This window comes from Prionailurus bengalensis, chromosome D1 (genome assembly GCF_016509475.1).
Source record: "Prionailurus bengalensis isolate Pbe53 chromosome D1, Fcat_Pben_1.1_paternal_pri, whole genome shotgun sequence".
Classification (NCBI taxonomy): Eukaryota; Metazoa; Chordata; class Mammalia; order Carnivora; family Felidae; genus Prionailurus; species Prionailurus bengalensis.
In genome coordinates this window covers 99,332,788-99,348,258 of record NC_057346.1, presented here as the reverse complement: position 1 = coordinate 99,348,258, position 15,471 = coordinate 99,332,788, and the positions used below count along the sequence as shown (strand labels likewise).

General features: G+C 48.0%; 1 protein-coding gene across 12 annotated transcripts in view; it reads right to left on the bottom strand.

Moving 5' to 3' along the window:
• Positions 1-1,549: 1,549 nt before the first annotated feature.
• ATG13 (autophagy related 13) overlaps positions 1,550-15,471 on the bottom strand; it is a 53,930-nt gene continuing 40,008 nt past the window's right edge. For 3 of the 12 annotated variants that reach the window (XM_043582391.1, XM_043582390.1, XM_043582392.1), the window contains 10 exons: positions 15,231-15,329; positions 14,349-14,442; positions 10,724-10,822; positions 9,639-9,749; positions 9,091-9,227; positions 7,687-7,801; positions 7,046-7,123; positions 6,725-6,841; positions 6,038-6,166; positions 1,550-3,943 (listed from right to left, as the gene is read on the bottom strand). In XM_043582391.1, the coding sequence (XP_043438326.1) occupies positions 3,866-3,943; positions 6,038-6,166; positions 6,725-6,841; positions 7,046-7,123; positions 7,687-7,801; positions 9,091-9,227; positions 9,639-9,749; positions 10,724-10,822; positions 14,349-14,442; positions 15,231-15,329 (1,057 nt within the window). In that variant the 3' untranslated portion in view covers positions 1,550-3,865. The remainder of the gene's footprint in view (positions 3,944-6,037; positions 6,167-6,724; positions 6,842-7,045; positions 7,124-7,686; positions 7,802-9,090; positions 9,228-9,638; positions 9,750-10,723; positions 10,823-14,348; positions 14,443-15,230; positions 15,330-15,471) is intronic. The other 9 variants (XM_043582398.1, XM_043582399.1, XM_043582400.1 and 6 more) reach the window with 6 other exon arrangements.

The window sequence follows — 15,471 nt, the reverse complement described above, 5'->3', positions numbered from 1 at the left end:
TGAGCCTGTTCTTTTTTCTCCTCGTTGCCTGCTCTGGCTGGGGGAGCCAGGGCAGAACTGCAGGATCAAGCTGTGGTGTTAAGATGCTGGTTAAAAACACAGGCACCGAGCTGCAGGAAGCTAGTCCCATTGCACAACTGGCCCTCACCCAGTTAGTCCAACGGAAGGCACTGGCAGCCTCTCTCACTGGCTCTGTTCAGCTCTATGCTGGGTGACTGTTTGGAACAGAGGGACAGTATCCTAGGGAAACTATGAGAGGGGAGCCAGAGACCAAGAGAGTTGTTCACTTGGGCTGGGCTCCTGGCAGGGCCTCTGAGTGACGCAAAAGCCAGTTTACTGCTGCCTTGGCAACAGCAGGTCTCTGGGGGCAGGGTGTAGGGAGAAGCTTTAAAGGGGTAGGACACCATCATGAGACATGGGACAACTGAACGCTTTTAGTTTGCTTTTGGGGGGGGATCCCAACTGAAGGTAAAGACACTAGGGACAGCCTTTTCACCATTTCTGATGTGGGTTCAGTGACTGTCCCAACTGGCTGCACAGTCAGGTATCATGGCGAGTATCATGTGCAGTTAACTAACAAGCTAGGGCTCCGAGGGCCCATAACAATGGCAGTGGGCAGCCTCATTCTTTTCAGCCATAGGTTTGCGCTAAATTTAGAATTTTCTAACCATTTGCTGCCCTGGCTTCAGCCTGAAGGGTGTAGGGAGGCAACCCACACAACAGTTGCCTAGGTCTGTCAGGCAGTTAGTCCCTTGCTTCTAGAACCATTTCTGCCTCTGCGATACTGGCTCTACCTCTCGCTCCCATCCCCCAGTGCAGTCACAAGTTAGGAGGCAGGAGCCAGCTTTACCAAGGCTGAGATGTGTGCTACAGAAGCACACAGGGGGCCAGGCAGGAATAATGTCCGCGGGGTTCTTCTACTTGTCATGGCTCCTTAGAGACCACAACAGGGCCTTGCTCAAGCTGTCAGATCGGAGCAGCTAAACAAACTTGACGGGCCCTTGACTTCCCTATATTTCATTCAACCCCTTCCCCTGTCTGGTTTGCTCAGCCACAACTCCTCCTAGATCAGCAAACAGATACCGGGCAGCTTGGAAAGCCCCACATTCCCTGTCTGCTTCCACTGGGAACATGGCGGAGACCTGCCAGCTGTTTCTCACTCTGAGCCTCCAGGCTGAGTGCTGGGCTGGGCTGGGCTGTGTAGGGGGCAAGAAAGAGCTGATGATGATGCCATGGCCACACTTCATATGCATGTCAACTTCATGCACGTTACCTCACTGACTATTCACAGATAAGCCCTCAAAATGGGAACAGTACAGCCAAGGAAAATGAGACTCCAAGCAGTTTCCTGATTGGCCCCAAGGTTGCACAGCTGCTTGGTGGCCAAGCCCCAAGACAAAACAGCCTGCCTGACTCCAAAGCCACTCTGCACTTCATATCTACTGCTCTTCCCCCACTTCCATGGAGGGGGCCCGTCAGGGACCAGGATCCTCACAGAAGTGGGATGGGGTGGGTTATCTTTTTACAAAACTTGTAGGACAGGAGGCTGTAAAGTACAGAAAAAATTTATTGGAAATTTCTTGAATACATTTTAAAGTATAGCTCAATATTTCCAAACAAGGTGGGATGGAGGCGGGGGAGGGACTCTGTCACCTGGAGATGAGTGACGGGTCCCAGCCCTGTCCCAGGGGGTGCTGCAGGAGTCAGTCTAGGGCTCATCCCTGTCACTGTATGGGGCTGAGGGGCAAGGGCCAGCCTTGACAGTTGCTCTGCTCCTCCCAGGCTCAGCTCAGGTCTCAGCCTCCCTGGCCTTTCACTGATGGGGGTCCTAAAGGAAAGGCTGCTGCCTGCAAAGGCCAACAATTAGGAGCCAAAGAGGAAAACAGCTAACAGGCCATTCAGTGCTCAGCCTCAGGAGGAGGACAGTGGCTGAGATATTGTGGCAGGATGGGGCTGAGGGCATGGGCAATCAATAGCTTACCAGGGCTTCACCCTTCTCAGCAGTGGGGCCTTGGGAGTAAGTCTGGATTGGTTTAGCAGGCCATGGTGCACACTGGCCCAGATGGGAGGGCCATTTGTACACCACTGCTGGGAACATTTCTTTGTGGCAGCAGAATGCATGCAACAGGGGCAGAAGGGCTCCAACTGCCTGAGACGGCATCAGAGCCCACTCCAGCCCTCAGAGCTCAGTCTTGTAGGTGGGACCAGTGTCACATGCATTTACTAACAAGCAGTTAAGGACCACCTGCTCCATTGCAGAACAGCTGCTGCCAATGAATAGCCCAGGTGGGCCAGGAGTAAAGGGGTGGGCCTTGTTTTCCTTGGCCAGGACTGCCAGTTAGGCTGGGAGAGGGACAGATGGTAGGTGGGTGAGGCTAGGCACTTGACTTACTCAAGTAACGATACCTAAAAGGTTAAGTCAATCATATGCCTAGCTTTGGTTTCTCAACAAGGAACCAATCCAGCCAGGAAACCTCAGGGTGGTGTGCAGACCCTGGGATTAAAGAAAGGTGGTGGCCAGGCCCAGGAGGAAGGAGGAAAAGGCCCATAACCCAGCCCTGAGAAACAGGAACAAGTGCCCCCAGAAGGAGGGGCCCCTCCAGCCTTCCCCGTGGCCACAGCAGGGCACATACAATGCACTGTATGTGCATGGTACAAGTCTGGCGAGTTGTACACACAGAGTTGTACACATTTAGCACCCAAGATTTCCTGGGCTGCCAGAATGGAGTCAGTTACTCTGCAGAAGCTGGGAGAGATTCAAGACTCTCACCAGGCATATGTAGGAGTCAAAGGTAAAGCCTGTCGTCAGTTCAAGTGCAGCAATTCTGGGAGGTTCTGTCGCCCCCAGCCAGTCCTATTCTTGGATCCCACCTTGTGTAAATAGGAAGTAAGACCCTCACAGCAGCAACCCAGAACCTGAGGAACCCCCACAGGAGGAGGCCCTACTCCAGGAAGAGGCCCTCCACCTTCCCCAAGTGAAAACATCCTAACCTCAAACATATTTTCTCTATAAAATATCTGATTTCTCTGAAAGTAATAAATATTTACCATGTTTTTTAACCAAGGAGCAGCAACAGTGGGGAAAAGGAGAGAAAAAACTTTTGCTGTGACTCCCAATGACAGAATCCTGGAGACACAAGATTCTTGTTTCCATGGAGCTGAGGAGCTGCACAGGCAGCCACCAGGGCTGCTCGACCCTCTGCTGAGGGATGGGCTAGCACAACCCTCAAGGGTGGGAATGGCTGACTTTGGAGTTCTCGCCACCTTGGGCAGGAGGCCTGTCATATTGCCAAAAGTATAGGCACAGGGGCAGAGAGGGAGAGAAGAAGACACCAAACCAAAAAGGATGAAAAAAAAAAAAAAAAAGAAAAAGAAAAGAAAAAAAGAGCCTGAAGGAGGCCTTCCTTCTTCCTCCCGGTACTGTCTCCTTCTTCTTTCTGCCTCCACACCAGGCTCTGGGCCACCAGTTGGAATGTCAAGTGGTTGACAGTAACGGCAGGTGGACAAGGGGCCAGCTGCAGGGTGGACCCAGGGCAAGGGGTGGGCAGGAAGAACGGGATGACAGCCTTTGTGAAGCAGTTGCTGATGGGCGGTGTAAGCAGACGACCCCGAGGGCCCTTTTGTTAAAAAGCATCTTCCAATCTTCAAGACCAGGGGGTGAGTCATCAAATGCTATCACTGGGCTTGACTGCCGCCATGGAGTCTCCAGGAGGTGCAAGAACAGAGACTTCTGGGTCCCCATGGGGGAAACCAGCCTTTCTTCCACCTGGAGCAAGATGAGGGATGGGAGCAGCTGATGAGAGGGAGGCTCTGGCTCCTGGGACCACAAAAAGGGGATGCTGCTGGTACTTGAGGACACCAACTTTTACTGCAGAGTTTCTACAAAGGCATCAAATTCTCGGACATTCTTCTCGTGCACAGCCAGCTTCTCTGGTAGTGAGTCCTGTACCGGGAGGGGAGAGAAGAGCTGCTTACTCAGGTAGGGTCTTGAAGAGGCAGCTAGCCCAGGCACCTGAGCTGAAGACAGGGGTGCAGCACAGAGCTCAGCTCAGCAGTGCTGGCCGGTAGAGCAGGAGATGCAGGACAGTGGGGCAGGCACTGGACAGAGGGCTTGTGTCCAGCAGGGTTTGTGGGGGGTCAGGGGCTTTAGCAGAACAGTCTAGAGAATGCAAGCAGGCCACACACTAAATGAGCTAGAAAAGGACCATGCCAACAACAGGATGACACAGAGAAATAGACGTGAAGTATCTTTGGCACAGATTAGACTAATACCAGAATAAAACAGTAGGCTTAGCATGCTACAGATTGAAGCTTACAAGAGGTTTCTTCGTGGCCTGAGCTGGGCACCAGAATCCTCTGGGGGCACATGAACAAGGTAGTCCCAATCAGGCTCCCAAGAGATTCTGACTCAGCAGGTCTGTGGTGAGGCCTATGAATCTGTATCTTTACATCAGTTGAGGAAGGGGTGAGTTAGAGAGTTGAGAGAAAACAGTAACAGGAGAAGAAAACAGAACCTGAGGAGTTAAGTTTAACTGCCCTCCAGTATCAAGTATTAATAAAAATTTGACCCTAATCAGGTGCTCTGTCTCCACTGATGAATTTGCATCTGAAGATCGGAATCATCACAGACAGGAGATTTCCTGGCAGGCATGCGGTGCGGTTAAAAGCTTAACATTAGGAGCGCCTGGGTGGCTCAGTTGGTTAAGCTTCTAACTTTGGCTCAGGTCACGCTCTCATGGTTCGTGAGTTTGAGACCCTCGTTGGGCTTGCTGCTGTCAACACAACACATTCCCACCTCAGGCAGAGGGACCCTGACATCTTGTGGCATTACAGTAAGCGGCTAGTTAGGTTTTAACAGGAAACTGGAGACCAGCAAAGGGAGAGTGAGAGACAGCTGGAGGGAGAGTCAGAGGCCTATCCTGGCTGGCAGCATTCCAAAAACAGTCACAAGAAGCCAGGTCAAACCAGACAGGCCAAATACAAAGAAGGCCAGAGTCCCTGGCCAAGGGAGAAAAGGTATGAAACCCTGCTCCCAAAGACATCCTCTTTCCAAGTAATAAATATTCCATCCCTGGTTAACAGCTGTAAGATTAGAGACTCAGAGGTGCCTGGGTGGCTCAGGTGGTTAAACATCTGACTCTTGATCTCAGCTCAGGTCTTAATCTCCAGGGAATGAGTTCAAGCTCTGTGTTGGGCTCTGCACTGGGCCTGAAGCCTACTTTAAAAAAAAAAAAAAAAAAAAAAAAAAAAAAGCTAGAGACCCAAACCCTGGAGTGCACAGCTCTCCTTTGAACTCGCTCATTCTCACATCTGGAGAGTGTCCTCCAATAAATTCTTCACTTACACTGCTCAACCACTGTGTCTGGTCCATCTTTGAATTCTTTTCTTGCAGCAAGACTAAGAGCCTCCAGCGACATCCCAGTGACTCAGTGGAGTCAGGCTCGGTGGAGGCGTCAGGGGCCAGGGGTCTCCCTAGTCCACTGGCAACAGTGGCATAGGGCACCGAGGCATGCCTCTGCCCTTCGAACACAGGAAATACACAAAGCAGAGATGTGGTAATTACAGCCAGTATCAGGACATCTGGCTAAACACAAGAACCACTAGCTGAGTCAGGAAGGAGCTCTCCGAGGAAAGGGTAAGAACACCAATACTCAGGACCTTGCGTTTCTTCTGCCTGACAAGCTGAGCAGCCAAATGCAAGAGCTACTGGAGCCGCGTGGCTTAGTGGCAGCAGCAAGCAGAAGACATCAGGCACGGAACGGCAGGCATGTGTAAGTAATGCTGCGCATGCACAGAAGAGGAGGAAGTCAGTGCAAGCAAGTTCAACATAATGACTGCCAGACACAATGCAAATCTCGAGTGTGATCAACAGAACATAATGATCTAAAGTGTCTCTTTCCTGTTACATAGAGGATGGGAGGTGTGGGAGTGGGGGGAGTAACACGAAGAAACTTCTAGGCTTTTGGAGCAGGAATGGCCATCAAAAGAGGAGAGGAGGTCAGAGGATGAGGTACGGCAGGGGAAGGAGTTTTCATACCAAGTCCTCAGCCATGGACTGTGCCCCGATATCTATGGAGAGGCTGCTCAGCTGAGGGGGATTTTGAAATTCACGATAGAAGGTCCCCAAATCCATCGGAAGAATGTCATCTTTAGAAAAAGCCGGTTTCTTCGAAAACAAGACAGACTCAGTTTAGCTTGTCTTAGATCACAAAGGAAACTCAGGGGAGAGAAGCTATGAATGACCCTCTTCCCTTCCAGTAATCATCAAAGAAACGGTTCCTCCAGGCTCATCTTTGGAAGAGGAATTGTTATACCCTTCTCTTCTGGGCAGCTGAAACCTACCTCTGGTGATAACACCCCTCTCCCCTGGGAAGGTTTATGTCCCCTTCCCTTAAATTCCTTTCCTTAGCAAAAGGCCATCTAATCAGGCAGGAATAGGACCTACAGGGATACGCCTGGCAAATCCCCATTTAGAGCTGAATTTCAACCAATAACATGGCACAAAACGCCTTCTTGTTCATGGACCTTCAAATGTGTCCCCAAGCAGGATATGAGGGCAGGTTCCCCATATGAACTGCACAGCCAAGTGGCCACCTGTCCCATCCCCACTGTCTATACCAGGCCATCTGATCCCTGTGAAGGATGTCCTGTCCAAGGGCCCTGGATACTTCTAGGTTTATCTACCCTATGGCAGCAAAGGTCAAGAAAGGTGATGGTAACTTACGAAGTCGATCATAACAAAGTCATCGTGGGTATTGCCACTGCTACCCCCACTGGAGCCATCAGAGTGCAGGCTGCCCTGGAGAGGAGATTCAGTCTCTGGGGAATCTGGAGGATTCACCTGTTTCAGAATAAGGTGGAGGTAGGGGCTGGTTCCATGCACAGGTGCAAGTTGTTAATAATCAAGGGTTTTGTAAGAGACCCAACAATGGCTGAAAATGTGTTAAGACCAAGAGCATGGCTGGCTGATGGTCTGTGGAGGAACAGTAACTCACCCAGGAAGATGATAAGCACAACACCATCTTACCATCAAAGGGGGACTCACCATGGGATCGACATCCTCCAACTCCAAATTCTTGGGAGCAAACATGGCAAAGGGTATGTCCAAACTGGTCAGGGTCACCTGAAGAGACAGAAACGTTACTGCCCATCCCTGCCCCAGCCTACAGGCTTCCTCAGAGGTGGCCAGAAGCCTGCACGTTCAGTAGATTAGCACACCCACGCTGACCATGCTGATCTCAGGTTCCTGTTGGAGAACCCCAAATCTCCTCCGCCTCCCACCATACACCCACAGCACAAACAGGGGTAGGATTCCCCAAGACCCTGGGAAGCAACTTTGAAAGCCTGACCCACAGTGACTCAGTAACAACCAACGGTTGTGCACTGGCAGAGCTGGGGTGGAACTTCCTATTTTGAGTAAGGCTGAGGCACTGACACTTCAGTGCAATGTGTCTGTACCAAATGGTGTCTAGTTTCCTTCTCCTTTGGGAGGCTTAAAAGATCACAGAACAACAGCTCTGAACTTCTCCTGGAGGGGTGTCACAGGTTATTAACCCTCTTCACAAAAAATTCACACACACACATACACACACACACACAATTTTAGGGGTCACACAGACCCCAGGTTAAGAGCCCTGCCCCTAAGAGCTCAGACATTCTCACAGGTGGCAGTGTCAGAAAAATCACCTGGTTGATGGGCTTGTTGACAAAAGCCCCCACTTTTCGGACAAAGATGGTTTCCAAGACATCATGGGGGGAAGCCCGGCCCTCACTGCTGTTTGATACAGTTTCAGTATCCTCGCTGGAGAAGAAAGATAGTGTTGTTACTCTGGCAGAGCAGAGCCTACTTGGCTCCCCATAAACCCACCGTCCAGCATAGGACCGGCCACTGGCCCACCAACATGGGAAATGGCAAGGAGCTCAAGGTGGGGAGGAGAACTGTGCAGTCTAAGCGGACTCTTGGACACCAGCCAGCAAGGAAGACCAGCACTGAGGAAAGGCCTGAGCTTTGATGACCAACATTAAGAACCCCTCACCTTACAGAGATAGGTTCCTCTATCTCTAGCTATCCCAGACATGCCCCAGGAGTCAAGGCTCAGAAAACTAGAGTGTAAAATGACTACCAGGATCTTCCTTTGATTATCTGACAGGGGGAGGGATAAAAGGATGGAAGTTTGGGAAACCAGGAATGAAAGTATTTTTCCTGATGGTGGCACAAAAATATCTTCTCAAATAATTTCCCTCCCACTGCTCCACTGTGGGAATGAACAAAATTTTTTTTCTATTATCCCAAAGTTCATTTAGGATGCAGTGGGGCAATCCACATCATCATCTCTGGGGCCTTGCGGTCAAGGGAGGGCAGGGCAGGACAGCCTCATCTTCCCACGGGAGAGCTCGGAGTGTAGGAACAAGGAGCTCAGCTTGCGCCCAGCCATTTTGTGAGCTAAGTGCTCTTTGGCAAATTACTTAACCCTCTGAGATCCTCTCATCTTTGAAAGAGCAGTAACAGTGGTGATTTGTGCAGGGTGGGATTATGAAAACTTCCATGTTCTACCTAACCAATGTCTCCTTAATTTGAAATCTACAGAATTAATCAGTTCTGTGATCAGAAAAGACAAACATTTTAAGAAAATTTTAATGAGGAAAGCAGTTATTTCTAAAGAATCTCCAGGAGATACTAACATAGCAGACAGAAAAAAAAAAAAAAATCAATCCTAACTACCACCATAGATACAGTATGGTCCCAAACGTCAGGATTATAGCAAACACCCTGCTCTGGTCCTCAGGAAACACTGAAGGTGGACCCCAAGGGAATAAATCTTGGGGTAAAATAAAAAACATATCTGAAAGGTCCCTTCAGTGGATGAAGGTGCTAAGAACTAGGCCCCTGTTGTTGGCTGTAACAGCAAACCCAGGGCAGCGTCCTTACATACCAGCTGCAATATGTTGAGAACTTTAAGAGTTCCACATTTGGGACATAAATGTCAAGCCCGAGGCAAAGGTGAAAGCTACTCTTTACTGACAACGGATAAGCGCGTGTGTTGGGGGGATGGGCCCCTGCTGACCCGAGCAATCAACACGTGAACCCACCTGCTGGAAGGTGTGGCAGCACAGCGGGCCCCATCAGAAGGGGTGTAGGTCGCCAATCTCTCCTGGTCGGCCTGAGCACCGTGTGCAGGCTGGTTGGGAGCGAGGGGTACCCCACCTTCCTTCCCAGGAACCATGAGCTTTGGGGGGAAATGGAAAAATACAGCGAATGATGGCAGTGTCAGGCAGAAGGGGATCCAGTCCTGGCATCATGGTAGCTGCTTTTGAGCTTTTCCACCACCAATGCTGCCACCAAGTGGGCGGGAAACCTTGGATCTGTGTCCTCTCTGGGACTCCGCTAAGGGGAGACATGCATGGTAAGGAGTACAGAGGAAAGGAAAGAGAGGGAGAAAACACTAGAAGCCCTTCTTTCCTTTCGGAACTCTCGGAGGCCCTTTGTCTCGGAGTCACCTCTGGTCCTCTAAAGTTACAGACGAGCTTTGCTTCAGAGCACTTAGAATAACACTGGGGTCTCAAGAGGCCCCTCAACTGCCTCAGGGCAGGGGAGGTAGCACAGGAACCCCCAGGGTCTTCCCCATCTTGAAAAATACCTGGTGAGGGTGTGTGGCGTTTAAGCCAGCAGCAAACACTACTGGGTAAGCCAGGTCAGCTGATCCAACGCCCAGGGCAGCAGGCTGATAGGAAAGGCGAGAGCTTGAGAGCTAAGCAAGAGAAAAAACAAAGAGGGGCAGAGGAAGAGAGGAGGAAAAACGAGGCAATCCTAGAGTATGACTAATGATGAAGATCGTGGAGAAGTAAGGAATAGATCCCAGCCCACATCCTCACAGTGCAGGGGGCCTGACATAAGGGTTAAAGATAGACCAGGCCATCACTTTTTAGCTAAGAAAACAGACTTGTTTGCAGTGGGATTGAGATTCCCGGGCCTGCAGCCTTCCAAAGGCCTCAAATGAGTTCCCTGCTCCCTTTTCCCAGGGACTCAGCTGTTTAGTAGGTTTCCGGCCCAGCAGATTGTGGAATATGAGCCCAGGCAGAACCTGCAGCCAGTCATTGGTTTCTCCCAGGTCATTCTATTTTCTCCTTTGTCCTTGAGGTCCCTTTGAAACAGAAGGCATCTTCTCTAATCACACCCTCTATCACCCCTCGGAATGGGAGGGTTCCTATTTATATTGAAAAAGAAAGAATGACACTCTTGGATTGTTTATTTGGAAATAAGATATAAATAACTCCATGTATTTTTTACATCAATGGCAGAGGATGGGCAAACGAGAAATCCTATTTTGGGCTGCTGTGCTATGGCTGCGTCCTGTTAAGAATCAATTACCAAGCCTCAAATAACCCCCAGAACACTTGGGGACTTTTACATAACTATACCCTGTACTTTATTTATAATTTTTAAATAAAAAGATGCCGAGGCACCTGGGTGGCTCAGTCGGTTAAGCATCCGACGTTGGCTCAGGTCATGATCTCAAGATTTGTGAGTTCAGGCCCCGTGTCAGGCTCTGTGCTGACAGCTCAGAGCCTGGAGCCTGCTTCAGATTCTGTGTCTCCCTCTCTCTCTCTCTGTCCCTCCCCCGCTCGCGCTCACTCTCTCTGTCAAAAATAAATACACATTAAAAATTTTTTCAAATAAAAAGATGCCATCTGATTATATCCCCTTCTCCCAGTATGGACTCACTTGATGGGAAAAGGCCAGTCCTGCCATGGGGACCCTCAGAGTGTCCGTCACCACAGGAGTAGGGGTCTGAAAATGTGCCTTTGTGACAGTAAACACACACTGTGCACAGATACACACAGAGACAGGAGAAACAAAAAGAAAAAAGAAAAGGGACTTGAGAAAGAAGTGAAAAAAACTCCGGAAGGGGCGGCAGCAACAGGGGCTGAAATGCACACTGGAAGTCAGGAATGAAGTGGGGAGAAAGCTGCATGGATGCCTTCCTAAAAGGGCAGCCTAGAAGGGTCTGAAGAAGAGACATTTCTCCCAAGGGGCTCCACTGCATGCCTGTCTCCTTGATGAGCAGGTGGAAAACAAAGTTGAGTCAAGCTGGTTTGACTTGGCAAAACAGGGAAACCTGCACCAAGCATTAGTGTGTCCTTAGTCAAAAGCAGGTGGAAGGGTGTTAGAGAGTGGTCTCCAGCAGGAAGGGCCCAAGAGCAGGTGCAAGGCGTGCTGAGAATGAATGAAGATGTTGAGGTTACAATGCTAGACTGAAGGCCTTTTGCTGGGGACCCAGGATCTGCAGGGGCAGGTTGAAACAGCTGACATTTGTTGGCTGGAACTTGAAGATGCTCAGGAACCCACCTGCATACTTTACTATACCATCCCAGGCAGGATAAAGGGGTGTGTACAGGTGTAGGCGTGTGTGTGTGTGTGTGTGTGTGTGTTTTACAGCCCCAGATGGTGAAGGACAACTTGATGCAGTAAAAGCTGGAGCACTTTCAAAACTCTTAGATTTCAAAGCTAATGATGATTATTTCGGGTCTTGCTGTTCCATGTCTTACCAATTAGCTAGTTAGTGCTTAGAACTGGAGGTTGGACCTGAAATCACAGTAGCAGGTTCAGGGTCACAACTATTTCTTGACTCAACTCTGTGCCCACATGACACAATGGTCCTTATTTTGTGGGGAAAACAAACACCACATTAACATGCATTTACTGGACTCTAGCAAAAAGCTAGAAGTTGTTGAACAATGACGCCATTCCCTAGACTAAATCAAGGAAGAAACCATTTCAACACTTACAGGAATGAGGCCTGCTGGCAAAGGATTTTCTCTCTCTGTTCTACCATTAAGGTTCAAAATGAATACTGCTGCATCAAACCGTACCAGCCTTGACTAGAGGTACTCAGAGGGTAGTGACAGGGCTCACCCATGGGATGCTCAGTGTTGATAAGAACTTGGCATGATCTACTTTCAAACTGTGACAAGACACAGCAGGCAACTGATACCATGAGAAAGATAGGCTCCTCTTACGTAGGTCAAACAACCGTGCAAACACGAGATCAGGAACTACTTAACTTCCCCTTACTTTTGGGGTCGGGTCAAATTTCCACTGTATCCAAGAAAGACAAACTGATTTGTTAAGACCCAACCTCACCATCTTATCTCCCAAGTCACAATTTCATTTACTGTTTATGAATTTATCACTTGTACAATAAAACTTCAATGAACACCAAACTTGACATATTCACATTTTGATTATCTAAAAAATAATCTACTTCCATTAATGTGCTCTAGTGGGCCTTCCCCTCTTTTGTGGTCTGTATTGCTCTATGTCAGTAAGTGTCCCAGAAGCTACCCTCTCCCAGAGCAAAGGTGACACTCATGCCTACATACATTTATGGGGGAGGGGGAAGGGAGTAACAGTTCTCACCCCCCCAAACTTAACTGTCTAGGCAGCTTTACAAGAACCTCCTTAGCTCTAAATTGGAACAGCAGAAATAGTAGTGACCCATGGATTTCATAATTTCCTTTACAAAAGGCATTAATCTAGCTTTTGTGTCTAACTTCTGCTTTTGAAACAGATCAGAACCATAATTTTAATCCAGTATCTCCTAAAAACTTAGAATGAAATAAATTTAAATATTTTCTTTCTTTCTTTCTTTTTTTTTTTTTTTTGAGAGAGAGAGAGAGAGAGGGCGAGCAGAGGAGGGGCAGAGGGAGAGACAGAATCTTAAGCAGGTTCCACACCTAGCGCTTCTAAATATTTTAATTAAAAAACACAGGGGGTCCCTGCGTGACTTCAGTTCAGGTCACTATCTCACGGTTTCTGAGTTCAAGCTTCACATCAGGCTATGTGCTGTCAGCACGGAGCCTACTTTGAATCCTCTGTCTCCCTCTCTCTGCCCCTCCCTGGCTCACATGCTCGCTCTCTCTCTCTCTCAAAAATAAATACACATTAAAAAAAGAACGGTTTCCAAAAAAACCCACAGAAAATAAAAATTTATGTATGGGTAGTGAATTAATTTGTTGGGCTTCCCAAATAAAATGGTGAAAGGCAGAGGTGCCTGGGTGGCTTAGTCAGTTGAGTGTCCAACTCTTGATTTCAGCTCAGGTCATGATCTCACGGTTGTGGGATCAAGCCATGCATGAGCACTCCATGCTCAGCATGGAGTCTGCTTGACATTTTCTTTCTCTCCCTCTGCGCCTCTCCCCCACTTGTGTGCTCTCTCTCTAAGAAAACAAACAAACAAAAAAAACCCTAAAAATATCAATCAATAAAGTGTAAAATAAAAAAATGGTGAAAGAGGATAATCTGGGACTAATTCAGAGGAACACAGAACTGAATTAGGTCTAGAAGTAAGTGTCTAACGTGAGAGTCAGAGAGGAGAGGAGCGACAGAGACGAAGAGCAGGCAGACCAGCTAGTTGCAAAGCCATGAGGTGGGAGACGGATGAGTCGGGGTGGAAGGGAAGAAACACACCCTGAAGTTCAGTCATCGGGCAACAAACAACTTCTTGGCTGAAGCAGACTTGTACCACATACATTATACAATCAGGCCACACAGGCATGTCCACTTGGGAAGCTGTGAACACTGGAGTCTGTGTTTCACTGAAACTGGGTTTGACTCAAGTGGAAAAGTTAATGGTTAAAAATGTTCACATAGGGGGCACCTGGGTGGCTCAGTCTGTTAAGTGTCCGACTCTTGATCTCGGCTCAGGTCATGATTTCACAGTTTGTGAGATCAGGCCCCACACTGGGCTCTGCACTGACATGGAAGAAGACTCTGCTTGGGATTCTCTTTCTTCCTCTCTCTCTGCCCCTCCACCGTGCTCATGCTCTTTCTCTCAAAAAAATAAACATTTAACAACACCACCACAAATGTACAGATAAAGAATGCAGATAGCCAGAAATTTGTGTCAACCATTGCAAAAACTGACCTGCTGGCTTCTTACTGGCATTTTATGCTAAATAATTATTGGCTTTTTCTGTGCTCTTTCCATTATTAGGAACCATATTTACCACTTCAAAAGTGAACTGGCTACCAAATTAACAAGTGTAGGGTAGAATATCTCTCTGGTATTGGCGTGCATTTGGAATCCTGTGACTAATTTTCTAAGGAATTTTAAGATGTCTCCAGGAAAGTAAAGGTTACATGTAATCTTGCGGGTTAAGAATGGTTATAGATCAGAAACACTGAAATATTACCTGCTGGATAAGAAGGCTCTCCCTCACCTCTCAAAGCAATCCTCTAGAAACAATCACCACCACCACCAAAAGAGACTGTATCTAAATTCTGACACCATTTCATAAGGCCCATATATATACCAACTACAACTACCCCAGAACCTGTTTCCCCCTACCTGGGAAGGAGGGGAGGTGGAGAAAGAGGTGGTACACACTTCTTGAGAATCTTCCACAGAGGGATATGTTCCTCCAGTGTCCTCACCAGCAGTTCTATGACAGGGGGGAAATAAATCATGAATTTTATTGTGATGGCAGTTGATTGCGGAAAGGATACAAAGGGAGGTTAGATATGGATGCAATAGTGACAAGAACTGTTTCAGGAGGAGCTCACTCTGGCAAGAGAGACCATAATGTTGAGTCCTTGATAATTTCAAATATTTAGAGGTTGACCAAGCTTTTTATTTTTAACCCAAACACCTTACCTGACATATCATTTGAGAATATTTTCTTAAGCCTGACCAGTGTGGGGCCAAAGAATTGTTAGCAACAGAGATGCAGTGAAACAAAAGTCTAGACTCAAAAGACAAACTTATCCAACTTCAAGAGTCCTTCACATAAAGGCAGTATCCTTCCTGATACACAACTGTTCCAACCTCTATAGAATTCTGTTTTCTGGGATGTAGGCCTGAAGAATTTGATTCTAATGTATAACTGAACGGTGCCAATGATCACCAGGAAACCATTTAATTTGTGAAGGATATTCTGTTAATTACTGCCACTTTTGTAGTCTCTAAGGAAAATCAAATTGAAAGTCAAATCACTGCCATCAAAATCCAAAATGTCCAAGAATTTTTCTGAGATAGTCTGTATATTCCAAGTCTTGATGTGCCTTACAGGTAGCAGCAAGAAGGGAAGCTAACCGCTCCATTTCTCTCCATGTGGGGTTTCCATCACTGCCTCTGCCCACTAATGAATGCTGATGAAGGTGCGCTATGTACCTGCAAGATGAATACTTCTCCCTAGCTGCAGTTTGGGAAAGTACCTTTCACATTCCTCACCTGTAATTGCAGGGGTGCATAGGTGAGGAGCTGGGATACGGACGGTCCACAAAGTGATCAATGATAATCCCCATGATAGGTGGGGTCCTCTCAAATTGCCTGTAATGCAATAAGGAGATCACAATATTTGTTAGAATGCCTTGCCAGCCCCCCTGAAGTTTTCAGAGGACCCCTCACCTTATAACTATAGGTAGGAACCATCAGAGCCTTACCTATTGTATCCCTAAATATAAACCACAAC